We start from the raw sequence: 17,682 nt of genomic DNA on the forward strand, positions 1-17,682 counted from the left end.
AAGTAACATCCACCATTCATGCTAACACTCACAGCTAACATCCACCATCCATGCTAACGCTCACAGCTAATATCCACCATCCATGCTAACGCTCATAGCTAACGGCCACCTAGACTGACCAAACAGTCTAGGGTTCGGACAGTCTAAATATTTAGCTAATTAGCAATTTAGCTAAGTTCAATATTTAGTTTGTAGCTAGATATTTATCTCTAAACTAAATATTTAGCTCTGAGCAAAATATATAGTTGGCAAACTAAGTATTTAGCTTAGAGATAAATATTTAGCTTCCTAACTGAACATTCAGTTTTGCGATGAACAAGCTAAATATTTTCCTAACAAACTTCCAAATTCAATATTTAGCTAGGAAACTAAGAATATAGTTTGGAGTTATACATCATACCTACATTTACACAAAAGCTTCACCTAGCTTTAGTGTAAATGTAGGTATGATGCTAATTAGCCACACTGGGCTTTTATGGAAAGGATCAGACCTTCTGAAGTAGCCTTGTGGAAAGCTACTTGAGATTTTGCTCTCAGACACTAAATTAATTCAAAACTATAACTTTTAAAACTTCACCTAGCTTTAGTGTAAATGTAGGTATGATGCTAATTAGCCACACTGGGCTTTTATGGAAAGGATCAGACCTTCTGAAGTAGCCTTGCGGAAAGCTACTTGAGATTTTGCTCTCAGACACTAAATTAATTCAAAACTATAACTTTTAAAACTTCACCTAGCTTTAGTGTAAATGTAGGTATGATGCTAATTAGCCACACTGGGCTTTTATGGAAAGGATCAGACCTTCTGAAGTAGCCTTGCGGAAAGCTACTTGAGATTTTGCTCTCAGACACTAAATTAATTCAAAACTATAACTTTTAAAACTTCACCTAGCTTTAGTGTAAATGTAGGTATGATGCTAATTAGCCACACTGGGCTTTTATGGAAAGGATCAGACCTTCTGAAGTAGCCTTGCGGAAAGCTACTTGAGATTTTGCTCTCAGACACTAAATAAATTCAAAACTATAACTTTTAAAACTTCACCTAGCTTTAGTGTAAATGTAGGTATGATGCTAATTAGCCACACTGGGCTTTTATGGAAAGGATCAGACCTTCTGAAGTAGCCTTGCGGAAAGCTACTTGAGATTTTGCTCTCAGACACTAAATTAATTCAAAACTATAACTTTTAAAACTGCACCTAGCTTGCTATCTAGATACTTAGTTTGTAAAATGTGGCATTTATAAGTAAATAACATGATGAAAATATGACTACCAAAAATTAACCCCCATTTTGGCTAAATAACCCAAATCATTGTTACCTTTAAGTTCAACCCCCCACTGGGTTTCAGTTTGCATTTTTTCCAGTTCCAGTCTGGATCCACTTGAAGATTTTAATTCAAGTCAGGACAAAGCAGCAAGAGGGAAGTTGCACCATAAGATTAGAAATCCTGTTTCTAATCAGCAGAAGATAAATCCTTGTATTAATCTCACGCAGCTAAGAGCCAACAAAAGCGTCTGAAATGATAAATCTGCCAGATTGATCATTATTCCATGAGAATACACAGAGTCTGTCACCAGGGACAGAAACAGATCACTGACCAACATGCAGCTCCTCATTCTGACAGAAAAACACTCCAGGCACGAAACTAATTAGCTCTGAATTTTTAACGACGTGCTCTCAATTAATATCCGAACCGTCCCACCAGATTACACGGCTCTTAATTTGTTCCGAAGCACCGATGGTGTCAGAAACGTCGGCAGGCGATCAAACACCAGACCTCCTGACTGGTGGACAAACGTTTTGTTATCCAGATTTATAAACGGAGTTCTGTAGTTTCCTGAATGCATTAAACTCCAGTCATCATTCTGGACATTTCTTTGACTCGGTTCGTCCGGATTCCTCTCGAGGATCCAGGTCAGTGGAGCAGCGGCAGGACGACAGCAGGCCGGAGTTGGTGCTGCGCCTGCCGGCCGTCTGAGCGGCTAATCTCGGCCGGGAGAGGCGGGCCGCGGGTGGGCCGCCCCTTTATCGAGCGACACTAAATTAATTCAAAACTATAACTTTTAAAACTGCACCGAGCTTTGGTGTAAATGTAGGTATGATGCTAATTAGCCACACTGGGCTTTTATGGAAAGGATCAGACCTTCTGAAGTCTGATCCTACGGAAAGCTACTTGAGATTTTGCTCTCAGACACTAAATAAATTCAAAACTATAACTTTTAAAACTGCACCGAGCTTTAGTGGAAATGTAGGTATGATGCTAATTAGCCACACTGGGCTTTTATGGAATGAAACGGACCTTCTGAAGTAGCCTTGCGGAAAGCTACTTGAGATTTTGCTCTCAGACACTAAATAAATTCAAAACTATAACTTTAAAACTTCACCTAGCCTTAGTGTAAATGTAGGTATGATGCTAATTAGCCACACTGGGCTTTTATGGAAAGGATCAGACCTTCTGAAGTAGCCTTGCGGAAAGCTACTTGAGATTTTGCTCTCAGACACTAAATAAATTCAAAACTATAACTTTTAAAACTGCACCTAGCTTTAGTGTAAATGTAGGTATGATGCTAATTAGCCACACTGGGCTTTTATGGAATGAAACAGACATTTCTCTCTCAGTATGTTTATTTTATTGATGCTGCTTTTGATCAAACAAACCTTAAAATTAAGTTAAAATATGTGTAAATAAATTAAGTTATTTATTTGTTGTGTCTGTTTTTGGTGCAATTCGTCTTCACTTAGTTTTATCCATTTTTAACTTCCAGTTTTTAGGTTTGATGTTTTTATTTTGAAAGGATAATTTCCAGTTTTACTGAACGGCAGCTGAACACGACAGACTGAAGACAAGTTGATGCAACGTGTTTTATTAGTAGCAATCTCTGTGACAGAGGCAGAAAGTATGTCTATAAATAAATATGTTTTACTAAATTATAAACATTTATTTCATCAGATGCTAAAACTAAAGTTGGTATTTTAAGTTGTAAATGTTATTTCTAAGTTTCAGACGTAAACATTTGAACAGTGTGTTGATTTTGACGTAAACCGTTTATTTTCTGTCTATTAATTATTTTACAGTGAAACTCCATGAACTCTCAGACACTTTTTTACAAAATAAAATCTGTTTCACAGATTAAATTTCTATTATTAAACAAGGCTGCAGTGTTTTAAAAACAGCTAAAGTAACGAAACACACATTTACTACGTGGTTCCTGGGTTTCATAATAAAATGATTTTGTATCAGGGTATGGACTCTCGTATAAAAGTATTTATTCATCGTTATGTTTTTGAAAACTTTGATTCAAAGTTGTAAGAATTTATTTTTACAATTATACATGAAGCTCAATTTAACGTTTTTCTCTTCCTTAGTTGCCTAGTGTCGCTAAAAAGCTTCACACCTAAAATCAGAAATAACTTTTAGAAATTTGGTCTCACGTCTGTTTTTATATATTATATATAGATGACATTAGTAAACCTGAATATATTTTATTTCTGACTCAGGGTTATTATTTACAGCAGTTCCCACTTTTACCACTAGATGGCATCAAAGCGCTTCTAACCGCGTTTATTTTATGAAAAACATCGTATTTCTACGTCTCCTTGGCTGCATTCACATCAAAACAGCTAATTATCTTCGGTGGTTCCTGAAGGGTCATTTAAAGGCTGAGATTCTGCTAATGAAAGAGATAAAGTGTTTCCATCGGACCAGCAGCTGGATGGATGACCTCCTGCTGTGATGACCTCCTGCTGTGATGACCTCCTGCTGTGATGACCTCCTGCTGTGATGACCTCCTGCTGTGATGACCTCCTGCTGTGATGACCTCCTGCTGTGATGACCTCCTGCTGTGATGACCTCCTGCTGTGACCCCTGAGCTGCAGGGTTCCCAGGCTGCGCAGCTCTTCACGATGAAGCCTCTGGAGAGGAACCGTGAGTCGGTCCAGATCTGCCGCTTCTCTCTGGAAATAATAAATATATACCTGAGTGAAGTTGGCCCCCCACCTTCTTCAAATCAGACAAAATTGGTGTCAAACGTTTGTGCTGGTTTGTGCAGCAAAAATTTTCGTTTGTGCCGCTATCATTTTAAAGATATAAAGAAATGTTTCTAGAGGTCATCCAAGGTCAACCCCCCACCCACCTTCTTCAAACCAGACAAAATGGGTGTCAATCAACTCGGCTACGTTTGTGCTGGTTTGTGCAGCAAAAATTTTCGTTTGTGCTGCTTTGGCTCTGAAGATATTAATGAAAAGGTAAAGGTCAAAAGGTCAACCAGCCCCCCCACCTTCTTCAAATCAGACAAAATTGGTGTCAATCAACTCGGCTACGTTTGTATCTTTATATATTTAAAATGATAGCGGCACAAACGAAAATTTTTGCTGCACAAACCAGCACAAACGTTTGACACCAATTTTGTCTGATTTGAAGAAGGTGGGGGGGGATGGGGGGCAGCTTCACTCAGGTTAAATACCTTGATAATGATCTAGTTTCAGTCGGAGAAAAGGATTACATGGAAACGGGAACGCTGCGAAAACATTGTCGTTTGTCAAATCTGCACATTTCTATTTTAGTAGATGAATAATAATTCAATTCAAATTACTTGAATTATTCCAAATCTGATGTCATATAGTCAAAGTAAGAGTCACTCTGGATGTTGTGCTGTGGACCGTCCAGCTCCTCCAGTCAGTGCTGCAGCAAATCTGAAGAACCCTCTGACTGAAGACGTGCTTTATGGCATCAGCGTTGGGCGGCAACATCTGAGATTTTTGGGGGTCAAAGTTCAGGTATTACTTGAGCTTTTCAGATGCTAATCGGCTACGCCCAGTTGTAAGGACACTTGTTGCCATGGTTACGCGTCATAACGACGGTCCGAAAGTTTAAAAAAAGATCAAAAATCCTTCATTACAGATTACACCTGCTCTCAATTCATTACAGAAAGGAAACATAGAAATGAAGCGCATAGAGCCGCTTCCCTGGCAGTCAGATTACAGAGACGTTCGTTTCTGATGGAAGTGAGTCGATCTCTCACTCGCCATTCGGCAGCTTTTTGGTTGAGATTTCACCGATTTATCAGCAGAATCTCTGTCTTCACTTTTCCTTTCTGACATTTTTTTTTTTTTTATTTGTTTCTTCTGTGAATGAAGCTCAACTCTGTGGAGAAAAGTTCAGAGAAACTATTTCTCCCAATTACTTCTCAGTGATTTGCATTTAAACAGGGAGGAGAAGCCAGGGGACCCATCCACCCATCCATTCTCCATCCATCCATCCATCCATCCATCCATCCATTTTCTTACACCCTTGTCCCCCAGTGGGGTCAGAAGATGCTGGTTCCTCTCCAGCCAACGTTCCGGGTGAGAGGTGGGGTCACCTGGACAGGTCGCCAGTCTGTCGCAGGACAACACAGGACACACAACCACACACACACACTCACACCTAGGGGCAATTTAGACAGACCAATTAACCTGACAGTCATGTTTCTGGACTGTGGGAGGAAACCGGAGTACCTGGAGAAAACCCACCATGCACAGGGAGAACATGGAGACTCCATGCAGAAAGACTGGGGCTGGGAATCGAACCCAGAACCTTCTTGCTGAGAGGCAACAGCTCTACCAACTGCGCCACTGTGCAGCCGCCAGGGGACCCATTTCTCCAAAAACAATGTCGTTTCTATTAAAAGTTTCTTACCAATTACACACGTGGAAGATCCGCTCGGCTTCCAGCCTCTGACCCCGATGAACAGAAACGCTGGACGTCCCCCGACGTTCAGCCCCGCGGAGGAACGAATAGAAATGATTCCACAGGGTAAATCCAGAAAACAATAAAATTAGCTCTTCCCGAGGACAAAACACGCAGCAGGCGGAGTAATTAGAAAAAGGGCAAATTTATTTAAAGCACTTACATAGAAAAATATGATTGATTTGAGTCAACAATAATAAATAGAGCCTGTCTGTCTGTCCGTCTGTCGGTCCGTACGACTGTACAATCAATACCCAGTTTCACAATACAGCAAAAGGCACTAGCATTTACCACGATCAAACAACAAGAGGATGGAGGCGGCGTGGACGGTCTCCGTGGCGACGGTCTCCATGGCAACGGCCCGGTCCGGTCGCTCTCCGTCGTTCGGTTACCGGGACGTTTTCCTCCCGCCGGGGAGCCGCAGCGACGACGCGTCCCTCAACATGGCGGCGGCGTTAAAAAACACGAAAGGATCAAAACAAGACAAAGATAAAAGAAATAAAAATAAAAGTATTTAAATTAAACCAAAGTCCAGAGGAGAAAATCTGAACGTTAAATACTTTTAATAATAAATCCAGCTGGAATTAAGATGTTTCTCCTGCTGCTCGTTTGTTTGTGAATCCATCACTTTTACCTTGACTTTAATTATGATTGATTATAGATTAATTAATTAAAATAGTTCATTTATAGTCAGGCGATCAGGTGGGACCTAAAAGTTTCCCTTCACACAAATTTATTTTCCGTTTCGTTTAAATGTTTCGGATTGAAAACTGAATTTTTTTCAGACGATTTCATTAACTTTCATAAAAATGTTTTATTTTATTCTTTAGCCAATGTGAGGCGCCGGTTCTGGTCCGGGATCCCTCCCGCGGCGGCCATCTTTGACCGGTTTCTCACCGTCGTTGTTGAATCATGACCTCTGACCTTAACAGAATCTTCTATTGGGCCATAACTTGGTTTTATTTTTGTTTTTCCCACCAACGCAGCCCTCGGGTCTCCATCGTTCAGAGTGATGTCATCACGCCCACGGCGGCCATCTTGTTTTACAGCATTTCAAGTTAATTTTGTTCCAGTGGCAGATAAATTAAGTTTCTATTTATTAAAACAAGCCTCTGTATCTCGCTGAAACATTTACTAAAATATTTGCACCAGAAACTCAAAGTTACTTGGTAAAGTTTTGGGTTTTTTCAGTTTGGGTCTTAAAAAGAAACACAGAATTTCCTTAAATATGAAGAATTTTGACGCAGCAGCAGGAAACGAGTTAATTTCAGCTGGACGAGTGAAATCAGCAGGATGACGAGTGAAATCGGTCAGTAGACGGCGCAGACATCCAGTGACCCAGACATAAAGTCCAGCTTCCTGTTGGTCCCGGTCGGTCCGGTCAGAACTTCTTTGCTGCTGTGAAACCCGAGCGATGAGATGAGAACCTGGTGCAGCGGTTTACATGCAGGACGAAGCAGGCGTGACTCCGAGCGGCGGCGACAGCGGCGCCGGATCGCGCACACACACACACACACTTAAAGCACACGGAAACGTGATCTGATCCGGAAACCGTCGGGTTCTTTTCCCTTGAACCCATCCAGAAATATAAAGCCGTAATCAAAACTCTGTAAATGCAAATGTTTCGCTATCATTGGTTCAGATTTATGCCTTAAAAAACAAAAACGTGTTATTAAATATCTTTGTAAATGTCATGGAGTTGATAAGGCTTGAATCGTTCTCCAGTTCGCCTGGTTTCCCCCCGACCCGGAGCGCCGGGTCCGGACCGGTTCCCAGTGGGAAAAGCCCTGATTGTCAGAACAAAGTGAAAACCGCTATGGTTCCTGTTTTCCTGCTTCCGGGCCTTCGCCGCCGCCGCCGGTGCCGGCCCATAAAGCTTCACGGTTCCACCAGACGCGCCACCCGCCACGTCGGGCCGCCGGCGCCGGCGCGCTCCGGGCCTCAGCGCTCCGTCTGGAGCTCACATGTTCCTCTGGGCCGTCAGGTACTTGAGGGCGGCGGCGCCGTACTTCCTGGACAGATCCTGGTGGAACTCGTCCTTCAGCGTGTTCAGACAGTTGCGGTAGCTGGAGCTGGAGCGAAACTTGGAGATGTCGAAGCTGGGAGCGTGCGGCATGTGGATCATGAAGGCGTTGGGAAGGACCATGAGGTCAAACTCCTGCAGGAGAAACACAGAAACCGGAGCCAAAGGTCAGCAGGTTCACCTGCAAGGCTCTGAGAAATCTGAGTTATTACTCCACGCTTTCTGTTCCAGTTTTACTCAATTAACTACATTTATGAGCCCAAAAAGGTGCAAATGGAGGAAAAAATCCAATCAGGAGCTGGAGGTCAACAATCTGTAGTAACCATGTTGGTGTAGTGATTTAGCATTAGCATTAGCTTGTGCTAATTACTGTGTTTGTTTAGCGCTTTAGTGTTATCTTTTGTTAAATATAATAATTTAATGCTTTAGCATCACATTTAGCTAATTACTGTGTTGGTTTAGTGACAAAGTGTCATTCTTCACTCAAAACCTGTTATTTTATAAATTAAATTTAATTTAACTTGGTTTAGCGCTTTAGCATTAGCTTCTGCCAAATGTGTTTTGTTGTCTTATTTGTTGGTTTTGCAGAACATTTGCTCCAACATAATTTTTTAAAGAACTCAAACATTATTTGCAAAGTTAAGAAAATCTCCATTTTAAAAATACGTTGACGTTAAACTGAACATCAAAATGTTTATCACATAAAAACCTGCTAAAAGTAAATAATAATCCGTTTTCCTGTGGACTCCATCTTGTTTGCTAAGTTCAGTCCCGTTCGGCTCCAGGCGGTGGCGCACCTGAGCGTCCAGCTCCATGATGTGGGACACCTTGTTCCAGCCGAAGCCCACGAAGCGCTGGTCGTACTCGGGGCAGTCCCGCCTCACCACCACGTACGGCTCGAAGTCCGACTCCCACTCCACCTTGTAGGGCGTCGTCGCCGTTCGCCATTTAGCATAGTTGGTGGGAGCGTGACCCTTCGGCCACACGTGGTACCTGCAGACAGGGGGCGCCGTTAGCTGGGTGCTCCGCTCGTCTGGAAGGTTCTGGTTCTGGTACCTGAAGGTGTAGAGAGTCCCCATGTCCAGCATGGAGAGGAGCTCGGCTTTGGATTTGGGGAAGGAGAGACGGTAGCGCAGCGTCTCGAAGGCCGGGACCACCAGAGCCTTCTTGGTGTGAGCCACGTCCAGCTGGACGATCGACTTCCTGAAAGACCACAAACGACCATTTAAGGTCGTTTTTCCACGAGACGTTTCGGCTGAGAAACAGCTGGAGCATTAAGTATTTAATACTCAGAAGATTTCTTAAGTGACAAAGAATGAGGAGGTCAAAGGTCAACTGTGAGAGAAAAAAATCTGACTGGCATTTTATTGTATTAAATAAGCAACAGTAGCAATTGGTTAGCAGCTAGGTAACAACCTTAGCATTAGCTTCTGCTAAATACCATGTCGGGTTACAAATTAGCATAAGTTTCCACTAAATATCATGTTTGTTTAGCATGTTAGCATTCGCTAAATGCCATGTTAGTTCAGAGCTTTAGCATTAGCTTCTGCTAAACACCATGTCGGGTAACAAATTAGCATAAGTTTCCACTAAATATCATGTTTGTTTAGCATGTTAGCATTCGCTAAATGCCATGTTAGTTCAGAGCTTTAGCATTAGCTTCTGCTAAACACCATGTCGGGTAACAAATTAGCATAAGTTTCCACTAAATATCATGTTTGTTTAGCATGTTAGCATTCGCTAAATGCCATGTTAGTTCAGAGCTTTAGCATTAGCTTCTGCTAAACACCATGTCGGGTAACAAATTAGCATAAGTTTCCACTAAATATCATGTTTGTTTAGCATGTTAGCATTCGCTAAATGCCATGTTAGTTCAGAGCTTTAGCATTAGCTTCTGCTAAACACCATGTCGGGTAACAAATTAGCATAAGTTTCCACTAAATATCATGTTTGTTTAGCATGTTAGCATTCGCTAAATGCCATGTTAATTCAGAGCTTTAGCATTAGCTTCTGCTAAACACCATGTCGGGTAACAAATTAGCATAAGTTTCCACTAAATATCATGTTTGTTTAGCATGTTAGCATTCGCTAAATGCCATGTTAGTTCAGAGCTTTAGCATTAGCTTCTGCTAAACACCATGTCGGGTAACAAATTAGCATAAGTTTCCACTAAATATCATGTTTGTTTAGCATGTTAGCATTCGCTAAATGCCATGTTAATTCAGAGCTTTAGCATTAGCTTCTGCTAAACACCATGTCGGGTAACAAATTAGCATAAGTTTCCACTAAATATCATGTTTGTTTAGCATGTTAGCATTCGCTAAATGCCATGTTAGTTCAGAGCTTTAGCATTAGCTTCCAATAAGTATGATGATGATTTAGCACGTTAGCATTACTTTCAGTTAAATACCATGTTGGTGTAGCTCATTAGCATTAGCAAAACTGATGTTTTTGATTGTATTTAGCGTTGCCCACCACAGGCTGAAGCCACAGAGCTGCTCTAAGGACACCAGAAAACGAAATGTTTTGACCGCTGCGCTCACCTGAGGTAGTCGTAGAGACCGTACATCGGAAGGAAGTCCACGTCCGTCAGAAACACGTATGGCGTGTTGGCGTTCTTCAGGGCCACGTTCCTCACCAGGTTGACCGGGTAGAACTGGCCTTCCTTGTAGACGATGTGGTAGCCGACGTTCTTGCGGTTCTTGAGGACCTCGGAGGCCTGAGCGTAGCGCAGGAACTGCTGCGCCTCGGCGTCGGACATGTAGAGCGCCAGGCTGATGGGGCCCTCCCAGTGCTTACAGATGGCCTCCAGCATCTGCAGCCTGCCGCACACAGGAGGAAGAGCTTAGAGCAGCAGGAATCAAACGCTACGGAGGCCCAGAAGGGACAACATTCAGTAAATAAATACATCATTATTTTAATGTGTCATGAAATAAATAACTGATTTCATAGATGGTTAATTTACTAAATATGTCATTCCAGTCAAGTCAAAAGTTATTTATATTGAACATTTACAAGGTCAGACCTTCACAATAATTACAACATCATAGAGGAATGACAACAAGAAATAACAGGAAGTTTAATTTAAAAAATAAAATCTGCAGTAAAATACCAAGAAAATAATAATAATACAAATAAAAGACATACTTAATTTCAGTTGCAGCAATAAAAAAAGAAAAGTTGGGGGCGTGGCTAACGGTGGGACGGAGTTATCTTTAATAAATTAGCTGTCCATTAAATAAAATATTTTAAATATTTAATGAAACATATATTTATTTCATGTTACATTTAATTTTGTATGTATTCTTGTATTTAATTTTGTCCCTTTTAGCCCTCCATAATCTGCCGATGGAGCCTTTATTCATTCTTGTTTGCTTGTTTAAAACATGGCTGCCATTCAGTAGATTTTTTCCACAGAAACAGATTAAACGAGGATTCTGTCGTTCAGTTTAACTCATCATGTCTACATGTAAGGAGTTCCTCCAGGTTCTGCTCTGGGCCCAGTCAGTTTTTTCCTCTGTGGTTAATTTTAGCAGATATAATGCCAACCAAAAATAAAAGCTGATGATTTTGTCTGAGTTTCCGTCCCGTACCTGTCCATGGAGAGCTGAGCCACCAGCGTGACGTCCGTGTCGTCCTCCGCCGGCGTGTAGTCGTACTGCAGGAAGTACAGGTGGACCCGGTGCACCGTCAGCCGCTCACGCCGGAAGTCGTAGCACTGATCGTCTTCGTCCAGCTCCTCCAGCGCCGCCTGCAGCTGGGGAGAGGAACTACAGCTTCTAACAGACTCTTTACCGTTTTTATGCGTAAACAAACGCAGGTGGATTAGTTATCATGATGGGATGGATTATTGAGACGTCCTGAGCTCCTGTGTGTGTGTGTGTGTGTGTGTGTGTGTGTGTGTGTGTGTGTGTGTGTGTGTGTGTGTGTGTGTGTGTGTGCGTGCGCCGCACCCGGACGCTCTCCGGACTGGCCTGGCTCGGGCAGCCGAACAGCTCCCTCCGCAGCAGGTTGCCGTCGTACTCCAGGAAGGTCAGGTAGAGGTTCCTGAAAAACTCCACATGTTTGTTCTTCACTCTGAGTTTCTTCGGAGAGTTCCAGTGGATCACCTGAAAACACGACGACGACAACAACAACAGGTTGTTTCTCACACTGGATTAAAGAAACACAACATATCAGCTCCAATAGTTATTTTAATAACCGATTATTCTATTAATTTTTCTGACGATTAATCTGATAAAAAAAAATTGGCACTTCACAAAACACAAAACGTTTGTTACATTTTTTCCACAAAATCCTCTTAGATAATTTAATTTCAGTCTGCTCTGCTGGGGTTGCTAGGTAACGGGTGGAACTCCGCTGGGGTTGCTAGGTAACGGGTGGAACTCCGCTGGGGTTGCTAGGTAACGGGTGGAACTCTGCTGAGGTTGCTAGGTAATGGGTGGAACTCTGCTGGGGTTGCTAGGTAGCGGGTGGAACTCTGCTGAGGTTGCTAGGTAACGGGTGGAACTCTGCTGGGGTTGCTAGGTAGCGGGTGGAACTCCGCTGGGGTTGCTAGGTAGCGGGTGGAACTCTGCTGGGGTTGCTAGTTAACGCCGCAGCGCCTGCTGATTTATGTTCTTACATTATGTAGGTTTTTTAAAGGGTTCAAACATCTGGGTGTTTTTTTTAAGCAGTTTGGTTGTTTTTAGAAGCTGTAGAAAACCAAACGAAGGTATAAAAACATGCAAAATGTGGGTGTTGCATAACAGATCCCTTTAAAGGTTTAATTCTGGGTTCTTCTTGCACACTGTCACTGAGCCTAACCAGAGGAAGGCCGGACGGCGGTTCGGTTCGGTACCTTGAGGTCGGACACCTCGGTGTAGCATTGCTCAGAGCGAGTGTGATCCGACAGCTGGACGTTCCAGAAGCAGGGCAGCTGGTGGACCAGGACCGGGTTCTGCTTGATGAAGGCGTTGAAGATGTCCTACACACACACACACACACACACACACACGGTGTCAGCCACATGCTCCCGCTGCCACAGCAGAACCGGGTGATGGACCGTTCTGAGTCTTCGCTGCTTTACAGAGAAACTAACTCTGATAAAAACATCTAGAAGAGAAACCGGTCCTTCAGAACTTTGGACAAAGTGCCAGAAAAGAGTCAAAGGTCATGTTTTCCTTCCTCAGCTGCCAGTTAGAATATTCTGATGCGGAGGTCGTCTCACCTGGTCCGCCAGCGACGTACTGAGCATGCTCATCAGCTCCCGCTCTGCCGTCAGGCGCCACATCTGTTCCCAGCTGATTCTCCGGAGCCGCTCCAGGTAGAGCAGGATGACGCCTGCAGCGGCAGCAGAAGGAGGAAGTGAAACCAGGAGGACCGCTAAAGCGTTCAGGAAACCAAACCGCTGCCTACCCGTGTTGAAGCCCCGCCCCAGCGCCGGCCACGGCTTGTGGTTCTTCCACAGGTTGCCCAGGTACCAGTCGCTCTGGTTCTCCACCAGACCGATCACCTGCTTGTCTGGAAACAGAAGAAAAACTTCAAACTTGAACTCTTCTGTTTCAAAACCAGCCTGAGGGAATTTACAGGATCCTCACTGGGAAAACAAAAAAAAACTTTGACAAGTAATTTTGCTCTAGTTTCTATACTGCAAATATTTTACGTACACTTGAAATAACTTAAAAGTAAATTTTCAGTAAGATTTGCTTTTTATTTGCTTAAATTTGTTTTAAGCAAATAATTCCTTAAGATTGATGAAAAAGTTATATCTCACTGTCAGATTATCTCACCTGTAACATTTTGCCATGTTATAAGTTAATTTATGCCATCAAAACACAAATTAACGGAAAACAAGCCTATATCCTACTGAAAAGTTACTTTTAATTTATTTTGTCTTATTTCAAGTGTAGCAAGATATCTGATCTAGAAATCAGACCAAATGATCTGGTAAGATTTGGTGTTTTTGCAGTGTATCTGACGATGTATGCATTTATAAGTAAGGTTTTACACTTAAAAGTCTTGTTGTGAATGTTTTTGACACTAATTTAGCTCCATATAAACCTGTCTTTTTATGCAGACTGAACTTTCTGAGCAGGAAGTGACGTGAAGCGGCGCCCGTTCTCACCGGTGAACTTCTTGAAGATGCCCCACAGCTCGGCGATGTCGGTGGCGAAGGTGATGTCGGTGTCCAGGACGATGACCTTCGCCAGGTCGGGCGGTAAAGCTTTGGTTAGCGTCAGCTTCATCAAGCCGTAAATACCTGAGTAATGCTTGTTGGGGATCCAGGAGACTTCGGACTGAAACGGCAAGCAGACGGAGATCATCTCTGCTCTGATTGGTCGGTTCGCACAAAGACGCTTTCAGCAGTTTTCTAAACATCAATCTGCAAACAGTGCAGATTAATTTTCTCAATTCAGAGTAATTGGATCTGCGTTAAGTGCATCATCTGCAAACATAATCGGCTTACAGTCGCCGCCGTTTTCCTCCACTTAATGGAGAGTGAGGAGCGGCTGCAGGTCGGCGCGGCGACGGCACAAAGAGCCGATTGTTGGGCGCGCGGCGGCGGCGCGGGAGGAGAACGTGAAGCACAAACACTGATTCATGCCTGATCCTCTTTATTCCACTCAGACCGCATCCATCAGCATCAAACTGAGTGTTTACTGGTCAGCCTCTTTCTGACGGCTTTAAGTGTCAGCTACACTGTAAAAACACAGCGTGTTACAACTGGTTTCCAATGCAAACGTCCTGGACAGACCCGTCACTGTAACACAGTGAGATGGACGATAAACTGTCCCAGAAGTTATTGTGATAAACAGTGATAATAATGACCTGGGACACATTTTCAGAGATCAACACACTTTAAACTCTAATATGTTTAAAACTGGAATGGAAGACATTTAAAATGTCCAAAATAAATAAACAAAACAATAAAAATAACAAAATCAATTATGAAGTCTCTGCAAACAAAACAGTTGTTCATAAAAAGGCCAAAGCAGCAGAATGACGACTTCACCATCCAGTTTGGTAGAAAAACACAGAAAAATCAATGAACTCATTTTTATTTATCGTGTGATTTAATTGATTAGTTGCTTATTGCAAATACTGACATAAGACAAAACTAACTAATAAGTAACTGATCAGCAAGAATTATTTTAAGTTAATAATTCCTTAATATTAATGAAAACGTAACAGTTCCTCTGGCGGATCATTTAACTTATAACAAGATATTTACCCTTATTATAAATGACTTTTTTTTTACTTTCTAAAGTCAATATTAGGTAATTATCAAGCTCCTATTTCTTGCTGAAATGTTCCTTGTAAATTAGTTTATCTTATTTCAAATGTACCGAGACATTTGCACCAGAAACTAGACCAAAATACTTAGTAAAATCTTGTGTTTTTACAGTGTAAATTCTCTTTGTGGCAAATTAAAAACTCGCCTCAACATCAGAACATTTATGTTATGTTATATTGTGTATCCAAACTTTACAGATTCAAATCCACAAAACTAGAAGCAGAAGGTTTTAATCTCATGTACAAACGACTGAAACTGATTGAGATCCATCTTACCCTGATCGCCATGGCAACCAGAGAGACTCACTGATTCCACAAATATGGTCATGTATCCTGTAACCCAGAGCTGAGGCCAAACCTGAATCCGGCTGCAGCGGTAAAACAGGAAAATGCTGCGCCTGATGCGATACGATACGATGCGATACGATGCGATACGATGCGATACGATGCGATACTGTGTGATACGATATGATGCGATGCGATATGATGCGATGCGATACAATGCGATACGATGCGATATGATGCGATACGATGCGATGTGATACGATGTGATACGATATGATGCGCTATGATGCAATGCGCTATGATGCGATACGATACAATGCGATACGATACAATGCGATACGATACAATACGATGCGATATGATGCGCTATGATGCGATACGATACAATGCGATACAATGCGATACGATACAATGCGATACAATGCGATACGATACGATGCGACGTCTCACCTTGAGCTCCTCAGCGTCGTAGAAGCTGACTTGAACGGACGGAACCATCCAGGACCGGAACAGGGAGCCGAGGATCCGACTGGCCACCGAGTCGGTGATGAAATGGAAGTGGAGAGGATTCCTCCTGGAACCGAACGACAGGAAGCGAGAGGCGAGAATGAGAAAGGAGTACAACCAAACATCCATCCATCCATCCATCCTCAGAACCAACACATGCAGAAACGGAGGGCTGTCCTGTCAGACCGTCAGTTCCCAAAACCAAACACACAAACCCCTGTATAAGCGCACGCTGGAGCACTGTGATTCTGCCAGCCTGCGCTTAGAGTAAAACAAACTTGTGGCGTCCAAATGACCTGATCTCTTAAGACCACAGGAGGGTTAATCTCCATGGCAACCATTCAGCTGTGCCAAACGGGCCGGTTCCGGACCGGTTTGGTGAGTCCGGTCTACGGACTCACCTGTGAAAGAGGACGGACTTGACCAGAGTGACCACGTCTCTGCTGGCGTTGTGACCGGCACAAACACACGCTACGTGGATCAGCTGCAGGGACACAGAACCACACTGGTTAAAAATGGAGTCCAAACAACAATATTATCGATTATCGCAATAATCTCTGGGACGATTTATCGTAAACATTCGTCACGGCGACCGTTATCTGTGACGAGACAGAAACGCATCCTGACCTCACACTTCTGGACCAGCGGCGATCGGGAGCAGTCTGTGTGGTTGCTCTTCTCCTCCGCCGTGTTGTCGCCGTCCTCCGGCACCGTGTCCGCCGACGCGCCCCACTGCTGGTTGCCGTAGTTACCGTCAGAGAGCTGGGCGGCGCCTTGCGACTGGCTGAGCTGCAGCTTGATCTGCCGGTTCTCCTCCTCCACCTCTCGGACCCGGGACTCCAGGACGGCTCGCTCCAGAACCTGTGCGGCGGGCGTGTCGGGCAAGCAGGGCGCCAAGAGGAGGGAGCGGCCATCTTGGGAGGAACGACATGGCAAACGGCGTTAGCAGCTGTGATAAAATTTTTTAAAAAACTGGATTTCTGTCACCAACATGGTCTAAAATCCACTGAAAGACCTTTTTCCTAACAGACTCGAGTTGAATATGAAGCATAAAATGCTTCTTTCTGTCTGACTGTATTCTGCAGCCAAACATCAGAACCAGAATCCGTGAAGCTGAATTTTGGGCTTCCAATCACCACGTCTCCATCAGAGTCGCCGCCGCCGCCATTGTTGTTTTCTCATCTGCGACACAAACAGACTGAGAATCTGTGAGCTAAACCTTCTCCAGAGTCTCACACTTCAAAATTGGCTCATCGCACTTCCTCCTCCTCCTCTTCCTCCCCAGGAGGCTCGCTTCTGTCTGAAACGTTGGTGGGTCTTTGCTAAGAAAAAAAATCCTCCAAAACTGAAGGAGCATTAAGGTTGGATAACCTGCAGTTCACCCTGAAAACACACAAACGATGGAAATGAGACGTAACTGGTGTTAAAAAGAACTGGACTGACGTCGTCGTCGTCTTCTCTTTGGGTTTTTCTCTCTAACTTTCCTCATCGGTTCTGTCCCCAAACCAAACTATATTCTCGCTGTAGCGTCTTTCCTTTCAGTGAGGCTCTTTTCTCCTACCGTCTGTCAGCAGAAGGTTAAAGGATGGCGAGACGGACGGACTGTGAGTCTCTGAGAAAAGCATTAAATGCTACATTTAGACCCTCAGAGTCAACATGAATGTTAAACTGTAATAATCTTACCAGTTTTTAACACTAATTCAGATTTTAAAAAATCTAACATGTGATGGAGAAAAGGCCTGGTGGACGATACAAAGGAGGATTAGGGAAGCGAAGGGTTAAATGTTCGAAGGAACTGAATCGACCGATTCAGACCAAAAATCAAACTCTGCTCCGTCTACAAACCTCGGTTCGGTTCGGTGGAAGTG

The 17,682-nt window shown here is 43.3% G+C and overlaps 1 protein-coding gene across 9 annotated transcripts in view; it reads right to left on the reverse strand.

Moving 5' to 3' along the window:
• Window positions 1-5,850: 5,850 nt before the first annotated feature.
• large2 (LARGE xylosyl- and glucuronyltransferase 2) overlaps window positions 5,851-17,682 on the reverse strand; it is a 66,711-nt gene continuing 54,879 nt past the window's right edge. For all 9 annotated transcript variants that reach the window (XM_081605567.1, XM_017304116.2, XM_081605563.1 and 6 more), the window contains 13 exons: window positions 16,442-16,728; window positions 16,216-16,298; window positions 15,758-15,881; window positions 13,854-14,025; window positions 13,145-13,249; window positions 12,957-13,069; window positions 12,588-12,713; window positions 11,701-11,856; window positions 11,341-11,504; window positions 10,291-10,569; window positions 8,804-8,950; window positions 8,545-8,740; window positions 5,851-7,882 (listed from right to left, as the gene is read on the reverse strand). In XM_081605567.1, the coding sequence (XP_081461693.1) occupies window positions 7,685-7,882; window positions 8,545-8,740; window positions 8,804-8,950; window positions 10,291-10,569; window positions 11,341-11,504; window positions 11,701-11,856; window positions 12,588-12,713; window positions 12,957-13,069; window positions 13,145-13,249; window positions 13,854-14,025; window positions 15,758-15,881; window positions 16,216-16,298; window positions 16,442-16,728 (2,150 nt within the window). In that variant the 3' untranslated portion in view covers window positions 5,851-7,684. The remainder of the gene's footprint in view (window positions 7,883-8,544; window positions 8,741-8,803; window positions 8,951-10,290; window positions 10,570-11,340; window positions 11,505-11,700; window positions 11,857-12,587; window positions 12,714-12,956; window positions 13,070-13,144; window positions 13,250-13,853; window positions 14,026-15,757; window positions 15,882-16,215; window positions 16,299-16,441; window positions 16,729-17,682) is intronic.

This window comes from Poecilia reticulata, chromosome 3 (assembly GCF_904066995.2).
Source record: "Poecilia reticulata chromosome 3, P_reticulata-male-v2, whole genome shotgun sequence".
Classification (NCBI taxonomy): Eukaryota; Metazoa; Chordata; class Actinopteri; order Cyprinodontiformes; family Poeciliidae; genus Poecilia; species Poecilia reticulata.